Consider the following 15,365-nt stretch of genomic DNA (forward strand, 5'->3'; position numbering starts at 1 on the left):
TGATTTTATTAGATTTTTGTCGGATAACATAATCAATTAAAACTTACACATACCTATGTATATATATATAAACACATTAATTATGTATGAAAATTTCTACTTAGTCGATCACTTATTTTACATTAGGTGTGCTAAAGTCAACTTATACTTTTTTTAATCATAAAATTACATTCTAGTAACAAACACATAAATGAAAATTAACACAATATTATTTATTAAATTCATCACAAACCAATACAAACTTTTCTGCAACTTGATATCAAGTTCTGTCTATGCATTGACTTTAATTATGTAATTCTTGTTTATTCATAAATAAATAAAAATTAAAACAATTTATTCCTACGTTAAAAAAGCGTTCCTGGTCCTTAATTGCGACCCATAAAATAGTTAAATATAAAAAACTAGGTAGGTATAGCTCGCGGCTTCACCCGCGTGAAAAGTCTTTATCGCTACAAAAGTCTCTAAATCACTATAGTCATCAATAGCGACATGTACTACCTATGTACAACATCAGCACTACCTATATTAAGTATCAGATTTTTAATTTGATCTGATAATAAAAAAAAAAATATTTCCTACGGAAAAAAATACGGGATAAAGTCAGATGTCCAAAATAATTTATCCGTGTGCAAATTTCATCCACATCAGTTTAGCGTTTTCAGCGTTTATAATAATAATAACAATAGAACATATGGGTACTTATTAATCTCAGTTAGGATTTATGTAATGTCGAAGTGCCAATCCTGACTCTAAAAATTGTGTGGGCATTGGGCAGTCGTACAGGGGTTCGGAGAGGGTAAGTCGATATTGCCCATTGTCATATTTTCTTATACTTATTATGATAAACATTTAGCACGGGATATGCAATAATTATACCCAATTTAATGTTAATTTTCGTTGTTCCGTTCTATTGCAAGTAACAAGTGGGTTAAGCATTTTTTTTTTACGATATAGAACGATTTCTAATGTACTGTAGCTATATCTATATCTTCTAATATTGTAACTTAAGGTGATCCATCAAAACGGTGCGCTAACCATATTTTTAGAATCTATCTAGTCGAAATTTATAAAACATATTGACAAAAAAAACTAAGCATCATATTTCTAGAATATTTTACCTTAGCTTTGGTACTTTAAAATGTTGTATAATGTGAATATTGTGTCATTTATTTCAAAGCAAAAGTGCCACTAAAATTGTTGATTCCTCCTAAAGAAAGTACACATTCTTTTTTGCAACCAACAATATTGAATATAGAATTTAATCAGGAATATATTGGTACTTTAAAAACTTTGAAAATGACCGAAGATTTGTTTTAATTGAATTTTTCGTTAATTTTTGTATATTCCTTCTGTAACTCGTGCGCCGAAAATGTGTGGATCGAATGCTCAAGGCCTTTTGCTCGGGTTAGATTTAAATTAAAAATAAAAATATTTCTATGTAATTTTCTTGGATATCTAAAATATATCGTGCTGAGAAAAATCATATTTGTTAGACAATGTACTCAGATTCTACGGTACTGCGCAAAAATTACTTAACGACAGATAGCCTAAAGTGAAGAGCCCTCGTCTTCGAAGATGTCCGGATCCAAAGCAATGCGTCTATTGTCATCTACGGGCAATGCAGCAGGATAGTATGTTAGGACAGAAAAGAGTAAACCAGGGAGGGATTAAGGACTATGACTAATGTTATATATTATGAGGTAAGCTAATAATTTTATAGTAAGATAACATTTATAAATGCATTTTTTAGGCCATGGCTGAGTACCATACTGCAGATGATGGAAAATGGCATAAAGCAAGTAAAATACTACGTAAGAATGGTGTACAATGCAGATAGTGTCAAGTGACGAGTTTCTGAGAACATAACATAGCGGCCAAAGGCCATTGTAACCAGAGGCGACATACTAAGTCTCAGAGATCTAAACCAAGCTAAACAAATCGGTTAAATAATTTCACGCGGACCATTCATCTGCTTAGAACTCACGTTGAGGAGACACCAAGCTACTCAACCATCAATAAAAATTGAAACCTGTGATTTTACACCTAATCGTCATTTTACTTCTCTCTTTAAGATCAGAACTTCTGAATCTAGTATATTTTTGTGATTTCGGAACACATCTTATGCAAGTTTTCTTGGTTTCCAAAATGCGCCAATTACGTAGATACCAAGTTTTTTGTGTATTCTTCATATTCGCATATAATTTTTTATTTTACTATATTATGTTTTTTTTTTTATTTCAGAAACTCACGCTTTTATGCCTAAAGAGGTAGGAAGTAGCACCACTTATGTACCTATACATACTCTTTTACATAGATAATCCCTTTACTAGTGTAACTCTCGCATATTATCGCATGATAATTTGTTTGCCATCTTAATACTGGAAACATACAATATTTCTAACAAATATTGACATAATTCCATAATTGATCAGTACATCAGCTACACTAAATTCTTTAAGAATAAAGAAAATATAAACAAAGATTTTTTCTAATAGTTTTTTTTGTTCCGTACTTACCTCGAAGTCGTAACTATTAGATAACACAAATCATAAAGAAATGCACAAGTATTTGTATGAAGAAAATAATGATTGAGCATTACTCTACAATCTATAGATAATACAAAACATCAAAAAAGATTTCTGCAGATTCTCATAAATTTTGCCAAACATTGTGTAAAACGCTCTTTTTACAGTAAACATTATATTAGCAAAATAATTACAGAATACAATTTTAGACATTCTTTTGACAACGTCCAGCCAGAGAGAATAATAATCGAATAGTCGCCGCGTGACATATCTTCTCTTCTGCCAGCCTGCCCGCGCAGCCGGATACTTCCGGAAACGCCCGATGTCATCGGCTAGGATAGCGGCGCGTAACAATTGTTCTATATACTATTCGTTTACATGCACGCAATGTTTATGCTACCAACTTAAATCCCAAATACACTCTCCAAGCCAAAGTGGTTAGATCTTTGTATACAATCAAATTCTTCATTCTTTGAATATGGAACAGCAGCTGAATAATTGTCATTATAAATTTGAAATCTCTTATATTGTGTATTATGCACCCATACTATTGATTTTAAATATGCAGCATTATATTGAATTCATACAAATACCAAAATCAAAACACATAAATTGCTTAATATAAATGTTTATTCTTGGCTAGCGTCAACATTTTCTGTCTGCAGGCCCTTGATGGATGCAACAGGCACATATGTGACGAGAGTGAACAGCTTGTGGGCTGAGTCTTCATCATCATTGCGTCTGCGGGATAACCTTACACGTACTCGGAATGGGACATTCCTGAAAAGAATTAAAAAAAAAATTGTACATAATTATTAATAAAAGAACTTACAATTAAAAAGGGTATTAAATAGATATGTAGGCTGTTTTATGAAATCATATTACAAAAATGTTGCACATTTAAACTACATAAAGGAATATTTAATGCTGTAATGATAGGAGCTTTCAATGAATATTTAGAGCTTTTGATCTGATTTAATTCTACGAACTATTTTTATTACTTCTTGGATACCTAAATTATAACCAAATAAGACAGGTACTAATAGTTTATAGATTAATTATAATTTTACAGACATAAATTTTAAATGAAAGATAGTAAACAATAATTGTACTATGATATAATATTACAAGTTACTATTTATTAATTCAAAATACATTTTAAAATGTTCCATTATCAAAAAGAACAGTAAATTACATTTAATAAACTTGTTATCATTTCCAGTCCACTGAAAAGTTGTCTGAAAGAAATCATGGAATGCAATAAGACCCCTATTGTACTGCGTTTTTAACATCTTAGTTTTATTTTGGGTTATTTTTCCTTACTTTGATGTACAGTAAAGTGTTAATAAACAAACAGATTTCTTTGATATACAAATTAATGAAGAAACTACTTATGTACTTTGATATATTGCCAATAAGTTATTTCCAATAATCACTATACTAATAATATAATAGTACTTGTAATATTACATAGTAAGGAAATATTTATACTTTCAACATAACATGCACCCATAAAGAAAGTAATAAATTGCAAGTATGTAACATAACATGGTTTAGCCATGTTTTAATCATGCCACAGGTTATCAGTCCTGAATACAAAGACCTCTGACAATTCCAAAATGTCTAAAGTTATTCCATAGCAATTGTTTCATAATAGATTTTGTCATGAAATAGTTTAACAAGCACGGGTACAATATAGTGGTCAGTTTGTTGGTGTAATGTTTATCTACAGCAATAAATCCGAAACAAACACTGACAATACGACACAGCGAAATAGTAAATATTCTTTATTATGCTTCTAATCTAAATGAAAATATTAAGATATGAAAAATATATAATAATCTAACACTTCCATATCAATTGCCTACTACACGAAATATTGATGTGTTGTTTTATAACCTCTAAGTTTATTTGGTCGGAACAAAACAAGATTTCCAATTTACCATATTGCACATTCTGTTCACAAATAGAGCCTTGTAGGATAATTACCTGACTCCCTTAGACCACAGGTATTTGTTTAGGCGAGTGTCGACCCTGACGTCTGGGGTGCCCATTTGTTTTTCAGCGAATTTCCTGATCTCCTTGATGGCGCGGGGAGCGCGTTTCTTGAATCCTACACCATGAAGGCGCTTGTGTAAGTTCACTGTGTATTCACGAGTCACAACTTCGTTTATGGCAGATTTGCCTTTCCTCTCGCCTTTGGGTTTAGCCATTGCGATCTGAAATAATATAACGAAATTGACAAAAATACGCGCGCCGGAAATCTGTAGGGCTTACAGACACTTTGATTCCACACAATAATATGCAATCGAACATAGTTTGTACTTGATTATTTTAGATTTATTAGGAAATACACACACCTTGGAGTTCCGTGTACCAAAATCGGTTTATGAAAGAACTGTCAAAATCAACTGTCAAACTAACGTGCCAACTAGTGTTGCCAGATCAGAATTTTTAATTAACTGTTTTAATTTAAAATAAAATTGAGTCAAATAAAACTAAATAAATAAATTAGAGAAAATAATTATAGCGCAAAAAATAGGTAATGTTTACTTTTATCGTCATAGTTCATATTTATTTCTTAATCATTCACGGTACATTCAATATAGTCTGTGATTTGTTTTGCTCATGTTGACATTTGAAGCAGTGTTGCCAGAAGGTTACATTTCTTACATTTTTCGTTACTTTTGACCCCCTCGCGTAACATGTAAGTAATTTTTATATTTAAGGCAATTTTCGTAACTTTTGAGAACAACGAGTTTTGTAATACAACATTTTTATTGTAAACAGTTTACGAACGCATTTCTATTCAAAGCATCCAAATTGAACACACCTAAAACTGGCGGGTCTAAAAAGTGTTTCACTCCATATCACACTTAGAGATGGCTCGCCATGACAAAATGAAACATATCTTGCATATATTAAAACTTGATTTTGCTTGAGTGTGCGCGCGCACATTTCCTACTTCGCTAGTCTCCGCGGTTTCGCTGCTACAAAAATGCTTGCCCAAAAATGTGTAAATTAAAAAAAAAAACAATAATGTAACTTTTGCAGCAAAAATGTAACATTTCAGGAAACAAAACGTAACTTACGACTCAAGGGCCCTGGCAACACTGCTATCAGGTCTATGTTTCGAAGTTTCAAGTGAGGTTATTAAATTATACCAATACAATTTAATTACAACAAATCAATACTAACATTATGAAAACTTTTCCCTGACATTCAGAAATATCACTAGAAACGCGAACTTTATCAATGGCTGAAGTATACAAGTCAGTACCTGCTTCTCTATGCATATAATAATTATTTACAATTACAATATTTTTATTAACAAAAAAAGCGTTTTTCAGATTAATACATCCTGTAAAACACTTTAATGATTACATATCACTTAATATTCGCCCAGATGGCCGGGCATTTAATGAGCATCGTAATATTAAACTGAACGTTAATTCAATTAAAACAGCGGAGGCTTCAGCAGTGGTAAAATGTGGTAATACCACAGTAATCTGCGGAATTCAATTGGTAATTAACATTCGTATATTCTATAAATTTATCCTCTTTATTTTTAAAGTCCTTTTTTACATATTTTTAATAAGAACAATGCATATAAAAATGAATCACCCTCTGATAGCGAAACTCAATACCCAAGCCACCGTAAGTTAATGAATCGAAAAATTAATATTTGTACACAAAAAGTCACCAGGGTTTATCTATGCCATATTTTGATAAAAACTAAGAGTACTTATGGTTTCATACACAAGGTATTAATATCCCATGACTAGAACATACACTGTGGTATCACAGAAAGATAAAATTAGTGAATTTATTTACTACTACTACTAAATACATGCATAACATCACGCATTTATCGCCGACGGGGTATGCAGAGGCGCAACTACTACTAAATAACCTTATTTTATAAATAACACAAGATTTAAGTACTTATGTAAATTATTGAAGGAATAACATATATACATAACTATGATATGATAAAGATTTTATTTGAAAATTCTAAATAATTAATCACCAAACTCCACAATGGAATACCGGTCCTGTAAAAAATATTTTCTGTAGTTATTGTCATTCAAAAGCTTTCTTATTTTTTTAGGAACTAGCTACACCAAAAGCAGAACAACCTGACATAGGATTCCTAGTAACAAATGTAGAATTGCCTCCATTATGTTCATCTAAGAGCAAACCAGGGCCACCTTCAGACCATGCCCAAGTGACAAGTAAAATAGTATCTGATATATTAATCAATTCAAAATGTATTGATTTAAAAGACTTGTGTATTGTTCCTGATAAACTTGCGTGGGTGTTGTATTGCGACATGGTCTGCATAGATAACGATGGGAGCTTGGTTGATGCTTGCATAATGACTTTAATAACAAGTTTAAAAACATGTAAGAACTTCATTACAATAATTAGTTTTATAAAAACACCTCAAAGCCAACTATATTAAAAGTTATTATTTATTTATTTTCCAGTATCTTTACCATCAGTCACATATGATGCTGAAACTGAGGATATCAAAGTGGATCCTAGTGTAAGAAAAAAACTAAATGTTTCTGGAACTCCTGTGGCCACTAGCTTTGCTGTGTACAAACATAATCAAAGGTATTAGACACTACAGTGTTTTAAATCACATAACTTATTGTAATATTAATTATTAATAGTCTAACAAAATATTTTTTACAGTAACATCATTTTAGCTGATCCTACTGCCTATGAAGAAGAGATGTGTGGAGGAAGTGGTGCAAGTTTAATTGTGTGTTACAACAATGGTTTATTATGTGGTACACATAAATTTGGTGGTAGTAACTTATCAGCAGATTGTCAAGATGTAACCCTAAAAACTGCAAAAGAAAAATCTGCTATTGTAGAAAATGTTATAAATGTTTGCAAACAAGACTATGAAAGTAATAAATAACTAAGTTGGTTTTATTCCAAACAAGTTTTTTAACATTCTGACTGTAATATTAAAACAAATAACAACCGCTTTTTAGGATTTATAAATAGAAAAAGTTTATAAACACTGTAAACTTAAGATTCTCAATTGAGTACTTTTTACTTCTACAAAAAATAGTATGCAAATAATAATTTATTGAGTAATAGGTACTCTCAAGGAATTTTAATCTAGATTTTTTTTCGTTATTGGCGTTACGCAGTCTACGCCTTATGGCAATAGATGGGTTCATTACCCCCGGGAGTTTATATGTCCATGTTATCCACCTTTTCCTTTCCTCATGGAATTATTGATAATATAGTGATTTTGAAGTGTAATCGAAGTAGTCTAACTCAATGATTTTCGATTTCCTGTAAATTCATTAACTTTAATATTGTTTATTAGGGCCCTTCCCACAGCAAAAGGGCGTGCTAGTCATATTTTGTTTAAGATTTTAATTCGATAACTATTATCTATATAATTATAGAAAAAAAATATTGTATCTCATTATTTTTTTTAATATTATGAATAGATGTTATTTCATTTATTTCCTATTAAATAATATTACTAATCGTGACTCATTTAATATTACTGTTTTCGTGCATCTCCCTAAAGTATACATCATTTTAAATTTGCAATCGACACTGATATTTTGGTAGACTAAAATAAAAAAATATATATTGGCATTTCTTTGCATAATCCTGTCCGTAACTCGTGCGGCGTAAAAGTATGAATATCGGAAAGAATGCTCAAGGCCGTTTACTCGGGGCGGGGCCTTAAAGAAAAAAAATGTGTAAGAACAAAAAGAACTATAGGAATGAGTCTTATTCTGATCAATATGCTCCCATAGATAATCTAAACTGCGTGGTATAGATATTTTTTCAAAAAGTATAAAGCAGTGTTATATGGTAACATTAGTTAAAATGTCACCACGTCTCAAAATATCAAGCTATGTTATCGAGGTAAACTTTTTATTTTTACTAATATATTTCATATTAAAAAGCTAATTTTACGTAATACAAACATTGATAACATTGAGCCCTTTAAGGCAAATAATTACTTTACTATCAACAATTGATATAAAATACTTATACGTCACCAACTTAGATCACCATAATGTACCAGTCGAATGATTATTATAATATTAGTTTCTTTTTTAAAATATAATTTTAGAGGTTGTCGAAGATAGACACAAACGTAAGTACAGGATGTCTTTACGGGCTAATGTACGATGGGACGCTGCTTGTGGTTGGACTTAGCATTGAACTGTTTGAAAATGAAAAGAACACTTACAGTCAACTTTTGCTCAATTTGCCGGCCGAAATAGAATTATGTGGTGTCGTAAAATTCAGCGACTCCCTGACAATGGGAACATCAGTGAAGGAAATTTTGCAGGTGGGTACACAATATTATCAGACTATATTTCATACTAATCTGATAAGCTCTTACTTAATACTTAATTTTTTTTGAAGAGCCCACTATTCCCAAAATTATGTTTAACCTACAAGGTTGTTAAGAGTAATTGTTACTTTAGTGGTAGGAGCCGTGAATATAATAGAGGTTGTGGTTGCGGCTGATAAAAAATATTTTAATTGTTCACTAGTAGAATTCATAAAGATGATTATAGAAATTTTAACTGAAGTATAAAATGTGTATGAATATATATTATATTGCATTATTTTGTGTAATTTCTATTAAGATGATTAAAATATTATATATAAGTAAATAAATAATTAGTTACCAAGATAAACAAATACTTAGCTTTCATTTGTAAATAAAAGTTAATAATAAAACTTATTTTGCAGAATGTAGACATAACTGATAATCCATTGGTCATGATAGTAAATGAGAAGAAAGACATGAAGACACATTTCTTAGTTCATGACAAATTTGAAGAAACAAAGTATGAAGTGCTTAGTTCAGATGAGTTGTGGACACAGTTTCTTCATGTTCGTTTGGATACAGTATTGCCTTTAAGTTGTGAAGCAACAATCTCAGGTGTCAAAAATATCATGCAGAATAAAAGGAAAAAGGTGTAGTATTAATTATATGTTTTTTTTTTAATGTGTTTCAATAATTAAAAGATTTTCCAAACCAGCCACACTTGCATGCAAGTTACCTACCACCTGAGTATAGTAATAGTAATAGTATATATCATATGCATCTTAAAAATTCCAAAATATTCATGAAGTTATAAATGACAAATTAACAAAATATGTATAAAAAATGTCAAAAATATTCATAATCAATTAATGAAAAATAAACTAATAATAATGTTTATATAAAATCCATATAAAATTTGTGTGTACCAAAATAATATTAGAACATATTATTCATATTAAATAAATGAACAATTTATTTTTATTCATGCTCATAATTGGACTTGGTGGCATTGTATGTATTGAGTACTCAGTGCGACTAACACACTTCCATCTCATGTTGAACGTTTTTATCAGGCGAAATATTAGGTTTAACGGTGTTATAAAAACTTGGGTACTAAGCTATCACTTATTGTGAATGACAAAAGTTCACTTATGCCATTATGATAATTCCAAATCCTAAGTTATTTAAATAACCACTTTAATAAGCTTGGTCTGGAACAAAAGAACATAATTTTTCACTTATTGCTTGTTATCATAACAAGAAGTAATATCATACAATATAGGGATAAAATTCAGTAATCTACGATTCTATGCATTATACGCCAAAACCAAGGGAAATTGGCAAAATATGCAAATTTGGTTTCTAATAACATTTTCAGTGTGGTCGTTTCAGAATGTGGCTGGTTAGGTACAACAATAAAATCTATTCCTGCTACTGAACAATATTGAATACCTGACAATTAATGTCTCAGCAAGCACAGTGAGTCAGTGCTTTGTAGTTCAAAGTTTGGCTAATTTTGCAACTGGTTATAAGCAGTCATATCGCATCCCATCAAGTGTGAGGCTTGTTTGATTCATTTATGTATAAAATAAAAAATTATAATTTAGGATGCATAAAGACACATTTCTACTTTATAATATTTTTCAGATAGCATCAGGGCAAGTATCATTCCATATAAATGGTACTCAAGTATATTTATTTGGTGTTGCATCAGATGTGGGTTTAACGGGCACTAGCACCGAGGGTACTATTGGAGAACTTGTGGACTCAATGAACCCTGAACAATCCACTAAAAAAAAGAAGCAGACTGTGAATATTGTAAGTTTTGTATGAACAATAACTCTTAAAAATACTTTTCTTAAAAAAATCGTTAAATCTAGCCTAAAAGCAGAACATGCAGCAAATCTCACTCAGTTATGGATACAAATAGAAGTGACTGTTCATAATCTATGTTTGTATATTGATCTACTAGCTGACCCGCGCAGCTTCGTCTGCGTCACATAAGAGAGAGAGAGAGAGAGATAGAAGGTTAGAAAGAGTGGGGCACCTATAATACAATTCTAAAGGAGCTGAAACTTTCGTTAGTTTATTAACTACTAGCTTTTGCTCGCGGCTCCGCCCGCGTTATAAAGTTTTTCAGGCTAAAGTTTTCCATTATTAAAGTAGTAGTTTCCCGGGAGCCTATGTTCTTCCCAGGGTTTCAAACTGTCTCCATACCAAAGTTCATCTTAATACGTTGGGTAGTTTTTGAGTTTAAGATGTTTAGGCAGACGGATGCAGCAGGGGACTTTGTTTTATAATATATTTTTTTAGAACGTTTTAAGAGGAACAATCCCGTCATACATCATTGTTGCGTAACTTTAACCGTTTACGCAGCGCACGCAACGGAAGCTCTTAAATCTAATAAATTATCCCCGTATTTGCAACATGTTTCATTACTGCTCCGCTCCTATTGGTATATAGCGTGATGATATACAGCCTATAGCACCCCACAAATAAAGGGCTATCCAACACAAAACGATTTTTTTAGTTCAAACTGGTAGTTCCTGAGATTAGCCATTACTGCTCCGCTCCTATTGGTCATAGCGTGATGATATATAACTTAGAGCACTCCACAAACAAAGAGCTATTCAACACAAAATTATTTTTTCAGTTCGAATCGGTAGTTCCTGAGATTAGCCATTACTGCTCCGCTCCTATTGGGTATAGCGTGATGATATATAGCCCATAGCAATTCACGAACAAAGGGCTATCCAACGCAAAAGAATTTTTCAGTTTGGACCGGTAGTTCCTGAGATTAGCCATTACTGCTCCGCTCCTATTGGGTATAGCGTGATGATATATAGCCTATAGCACTCCACGGACAAAGGGCTATCCAACGCAAAAAGAATTTTTCAGTTTGGACTGGTAGTTCCTGAGATTAGCGCGTTCAAACAAACAAACAAACAAACAAACTCTTCAGCTTTATATAATAGTATAGATAATATAATTGATAACACCTCAACAAGGTATTATCAAATATACTTTTAAGATGATTTTATTTTTACAGGAAATAGTACCTGTAAACCTAGTTTTAAAAACAACTAAGGACATGCTATCAGACAAACTCGTCAAAACTGCTGTAAAAATGATGACAACACAACGAAATCGTAAGTTGGAACCATGTTAATTGAAACTGTGAATAGTTAACTATTATTCTTTAATTAACATAACTATCTCACACTGTGACCCTAAAAGTGGAAAGCAGAAATTCGACTAATCCAATCAGTTCACAAAAATTGCTATCAACCCATTGCGATCCTTATAAAGAAAATTAATTATTAAACTAACTTTGTCTTTTTTTAGCTGCATACTGCATTAGTATGCCACTGCGTATAGACTCTCTGGCGATAATACACAGGAATACCAAGCTACTGGAACTTTATACTGTGATGGTAGAAGCAGCCTGCAGGTCACTTCGGTTGTTAGAAAGTGTATTAATAGAACAATTGGGTTTGTAAAACTTATGTTATTTTAATTATAGTTCTTGGCTCTCCCCTCTAAGGTTTTATTTGGATAATGAAAATCAGGGTAGAGGTTTTTTGTTATGTTATTACGTATTTTGATTGGTTTATTGTTACCAGTACTCCCCAGTTATGGACTAATTATGATGCTTTATGGAAAGTGTCATTTGCTACTCTAATACCCTTGATTTATTCATTATAACATCTCTTTACTGATATTAATTATGAAATGCAATACTTATAAGGTATAACATTATATATTTTTTTTGTTATAGGCCAAGAAGGTATTGGCGACGGTGCTGGCTTACGTTTGCCAGAAACTTATCATTTTTTACCACAAGAAATTGGTCATTTCATAACCAGGATTGTGCCAAAGGGGATACCTGATGAAAGTATGGGTAAGTGTAAAAGTCTAAAATTATAGGTATTGCAATCACATAACTTATATTGGACAATGGTGTGATTTTCAGTGGAGCATTATATCAATATCAATCAAACACATTTCAGAAAAAGAAAGGCGGGTACTTCACGAACAATTAGGCTTGTCGTTAAACAGGCCCGTATTCCGCAGAGGTAATACGTACCTAACCGTTAATGATGGACGTTTAATAAATCCACACGAGGCTATACCTCAGCCACCGTCAAAGATGGATGTCACAACAAGTTTGGTGCGCGGAAGATATGCCTACTATCACTACATGCAAGATAATTTTAATGATGATGGATGGGGTTGTGCGTATCGCTCCATGCAAACCATATTCTCTTGGTTCAGGTATTATTATTATTATTATTATTTATTTTGATTATATTATATCAATTAATTGGTTATACTTAAAAGGCCAAACTGATGATCCAACCAATAATATTAAAAAAAATAGTAAATAATCTTTGCATACATAGGTAAACTTACGGCATGCTATATTTACTAGCATTCTTTTGAATAACGCACTAAAATAAGTCAATTTGTAAAATCTGCAATACCTGGAAGTAAAAATAACAAAGAAAAATTCAGATATATCAACAGCAATTATGTGTCTAAAATTACCACACTTCTTTTATTGCTTTATTCACTTGCACTAATGGTAATGGCTAGGAATTATAGTACAGGATTGGAATATAATCACTTATTTTCAGGTTCCAGGGATACACTACAGTGGAAGTACCATCTTTACGAGACATACAACAGTGCCTTGTCAAGATTGGAGACAAACAGTCTTCATTCTTAGGTTCGAAGCAATGGATAGGATCGACAGAAGTTATGTTTTGTTTGGAAACACTTCTGGGCGTGCAATCAAGGATAATATTTGCAAATACAGGAAAAGATATGCAAAATTATATACATGAGCTGATTCACCACTTCCAAACACACGGAAGCCCTATTATGATTGGTAAGATCTATTCTTAGTCCTTACTTGCACCTGCCGTAAAATACCAAATATCTCTTCTCGTCATACTATAAGTCCAAAGAAGAAGCCCTTTAAAGTTATTAATTTTAAATTTTGTTCTTCAGGTGGCGGAGTTTTGGCACACACTATATTAGGCGTTGAACACAATTCTGCGACAAACGAAATTAGATATCTTATTTTAGACCCCCATTACACTGGTGCTGAAGATCTAACCACAGTTATAAACAAGGGCTGGTGTGGCTGGAAAAACTCAGATTTCTGGAACAAGACAGTTCATTATAATCTGTGTTTGCCACAAACTAAATACGCAATTTAAATGCGCATAATTTGTCCAATCAATTCGCGTTTATTAATTTTATTTAAATGATTTTAAGAACATTAAACGCCATATTCAACAGAAATGAGTGCTATTTTGGGTCTTTCTCATACTAGACAATCTTATCTAGCCCAGTTTGTATGGGATGCCGGGTAAAGATATTATTGCATAATATTTACGCTAATTTGTAATTGAGGGATTTTCATAGCAATTTGTTGATGTGTGAAACTAAAAATGGGCGTACAATGTACATATACAGGTTATTCCTCATATTAGGTGTCCATGCAATTCCGACAAATGTGTATTTAATTTCTAATAATGTGATTAATTAATATCTAGAGTGTTATAAAATGTTTAGGGATTAGAAAAGTATACGGGTACGGCGAAACGGAAACTTCGGAATATCATCGATTTAAGGGTGAAGAGAATAAAACAATAATAATTAAAACTGCAGTAAAATAGCATTCCAGAAAAATAAATTAAAAGTCTAGGACATAAAATTTTTCTTTTTTTGTACACAGGAACTCACGCGAATAATTTTAATCCCTGGGCTATTTATATTATACTATCTCAAACATAACACTATTGAGATCATCTCAGGGCCGTTTATATGTAAATCGTAAAAATTATTCTCATATCCTATATTTATATTACGTTAGAAACGGCATAATTATTATTTGGTACATCTGAATATTTAGTTTGATTAGTTACTTTTAAAATAGGTTTTGTGAAAAAGTGTCTGCATTAAAAAGCACTTTTTTTTATAGTATGATGTGAGATATTAATTTTAAAACTGCATTTTATGAATGAAATATATTTTATTATTTGCATTTAACATTTATCTAAAAAAAAACTAATTTCCGACAAGTAACATCAAAAGTATTGCTAAAGAAATTTGAATATTCCCGGAGATATAGAGTAAGACTGAAGGAGAATAATGAAAGCTATGTTATTTACTGGGTCGAAGTAAGATGTCTATATAAAATTAGTGGGCGCGGTTACTTTCTAACACAAAGTATGAGGATATGTACACATACTACTGTTAGTAAAGAAACACTGGTTGAACAAGCACTTCTTGTACTGGTTTTGTTTACTGTAGTCATGATTGTTGTATTTTAAATTGTTCTAATCTGCTTTGTCTCATATTACGTATATATTTTATTATTATGACAAAATATCAAAAGCATGTAAGTTAAATGGAATTGTTATATTTTGTACCGATTAAAAATGAATTAACTGAAGAGTCTTTTTATCGAAATTAATTCCTTGGACTGTCATTGCTTA

The 15,365-nt window shown here is 31.6% G+C and overlaps 3 protein-coding genes and 1 long non-coding RNA gene across 4 annotated transcripts; 3 read left to right on the forward strand and 1 right to left on the reverse strand.

Annotated features, from left to right (window-relative positions):
* Positions 1-673: 673 nt before the first annotated feature.
* Positions 674-2,503, forward strand: LOC119190141. The gene is made up of 3 exons (XR_005112780.1): positions 674-796; positions 1,494-1,700; positions 2,242-2,503. It is a non-coding gene; the product is annotated as an uncharacterized LOC119190141 (long non-coding RNA).
* A 634-nt stretch (positions 2,504-3,137) lies between these two features.
* On the reverse strand, positions 3,138-4,976 carry LOC115452733 (60S ribosomal protein L31). Its single transcript, XM_030181332.1, has 3 exons — positions 4,886-4,976; positions 4,515-4,744; positions 3,138-3,305 (listed from the first exon to the last, which is right to left on the reverse strand). The coding sequence occupies exons 2-3, from the start codon at positions 4,736-4,738 to the stop codon at positions 3,155-3,157; spliced, it is 375 nt and encodes a 124-aa protein (XP_030037192.1). The 5' UTR covers positions 4,739-4,744; positions 4,886-4,976; the 3' UTR covers positions 3,138-3,154.
* Positions 4,977-5,563: 587 nt separating this feature from the next.
* LOC115454322 (exosome complex component RRP43) lies at positions 5,564-7,493 on the forward strand. The gene is made up of 5 exons (XM_030183063.2): positions 5,564-5,797; positions 5,876-6,050; positions 6,637-6,931; positions 7,016-7,145; positions 7,227-7,493. Exons 1-5 carry the CDS (start codon positions 5,781-5,783, stop codon positions 7,456-7,458), a joined length of 849 nt encoding a protein of 282 aa, XP_030038923.2. The 5' UTR covers positions 5,564-5,780; the 3' UTR covers positions 7,459-7,493.
* Positions 7,494-8,301: 808 nt separating this feature from the next.
* On the forward strand, positions 8,302-15,322 carry LOC115455086 (ufm1-specific protease 2). Its single transcript, XM_037441305.1, has 10 exons — positions 8,302-8,435; positions 8,647-8,868; positions 9,279-9,506; positions 10,504-10,674; positions 11,906-12,005; positions 12,202-12,348; positions 12,635-12,757; positions 12,867-13,131; positions 13,494-13,747; positions 13,870-15,322. Exons 1-10 carry the CDS (start codon positions 8,379-8,381, stop codon positions 14,079-14,081), a joined length of 1,779 nt encoding a protein of 592 aa, XP_037297202.1. The 5' UTR covers positions 8,302-8,378; the 3' UTR covers positions 14,082-15,322.
* The last annotated feature ends 43 nt before the right edge of the window (positions 15,323-15,365 follow it).

Source organism: Manduca sexta, chromosome 22 (assembly GCF_014839805.1).
Source record: "Manduca sexta isolate Smith_Timp_Sample1 chromosome 22, JHU_Msex_v1.0, whole genome shotgun sequence".
NCBI lineage: Eukaryota > Metazoa > Arthropoda > Insecta > Lepidoptera > Sphingidae > Manduca > Manduca sexta.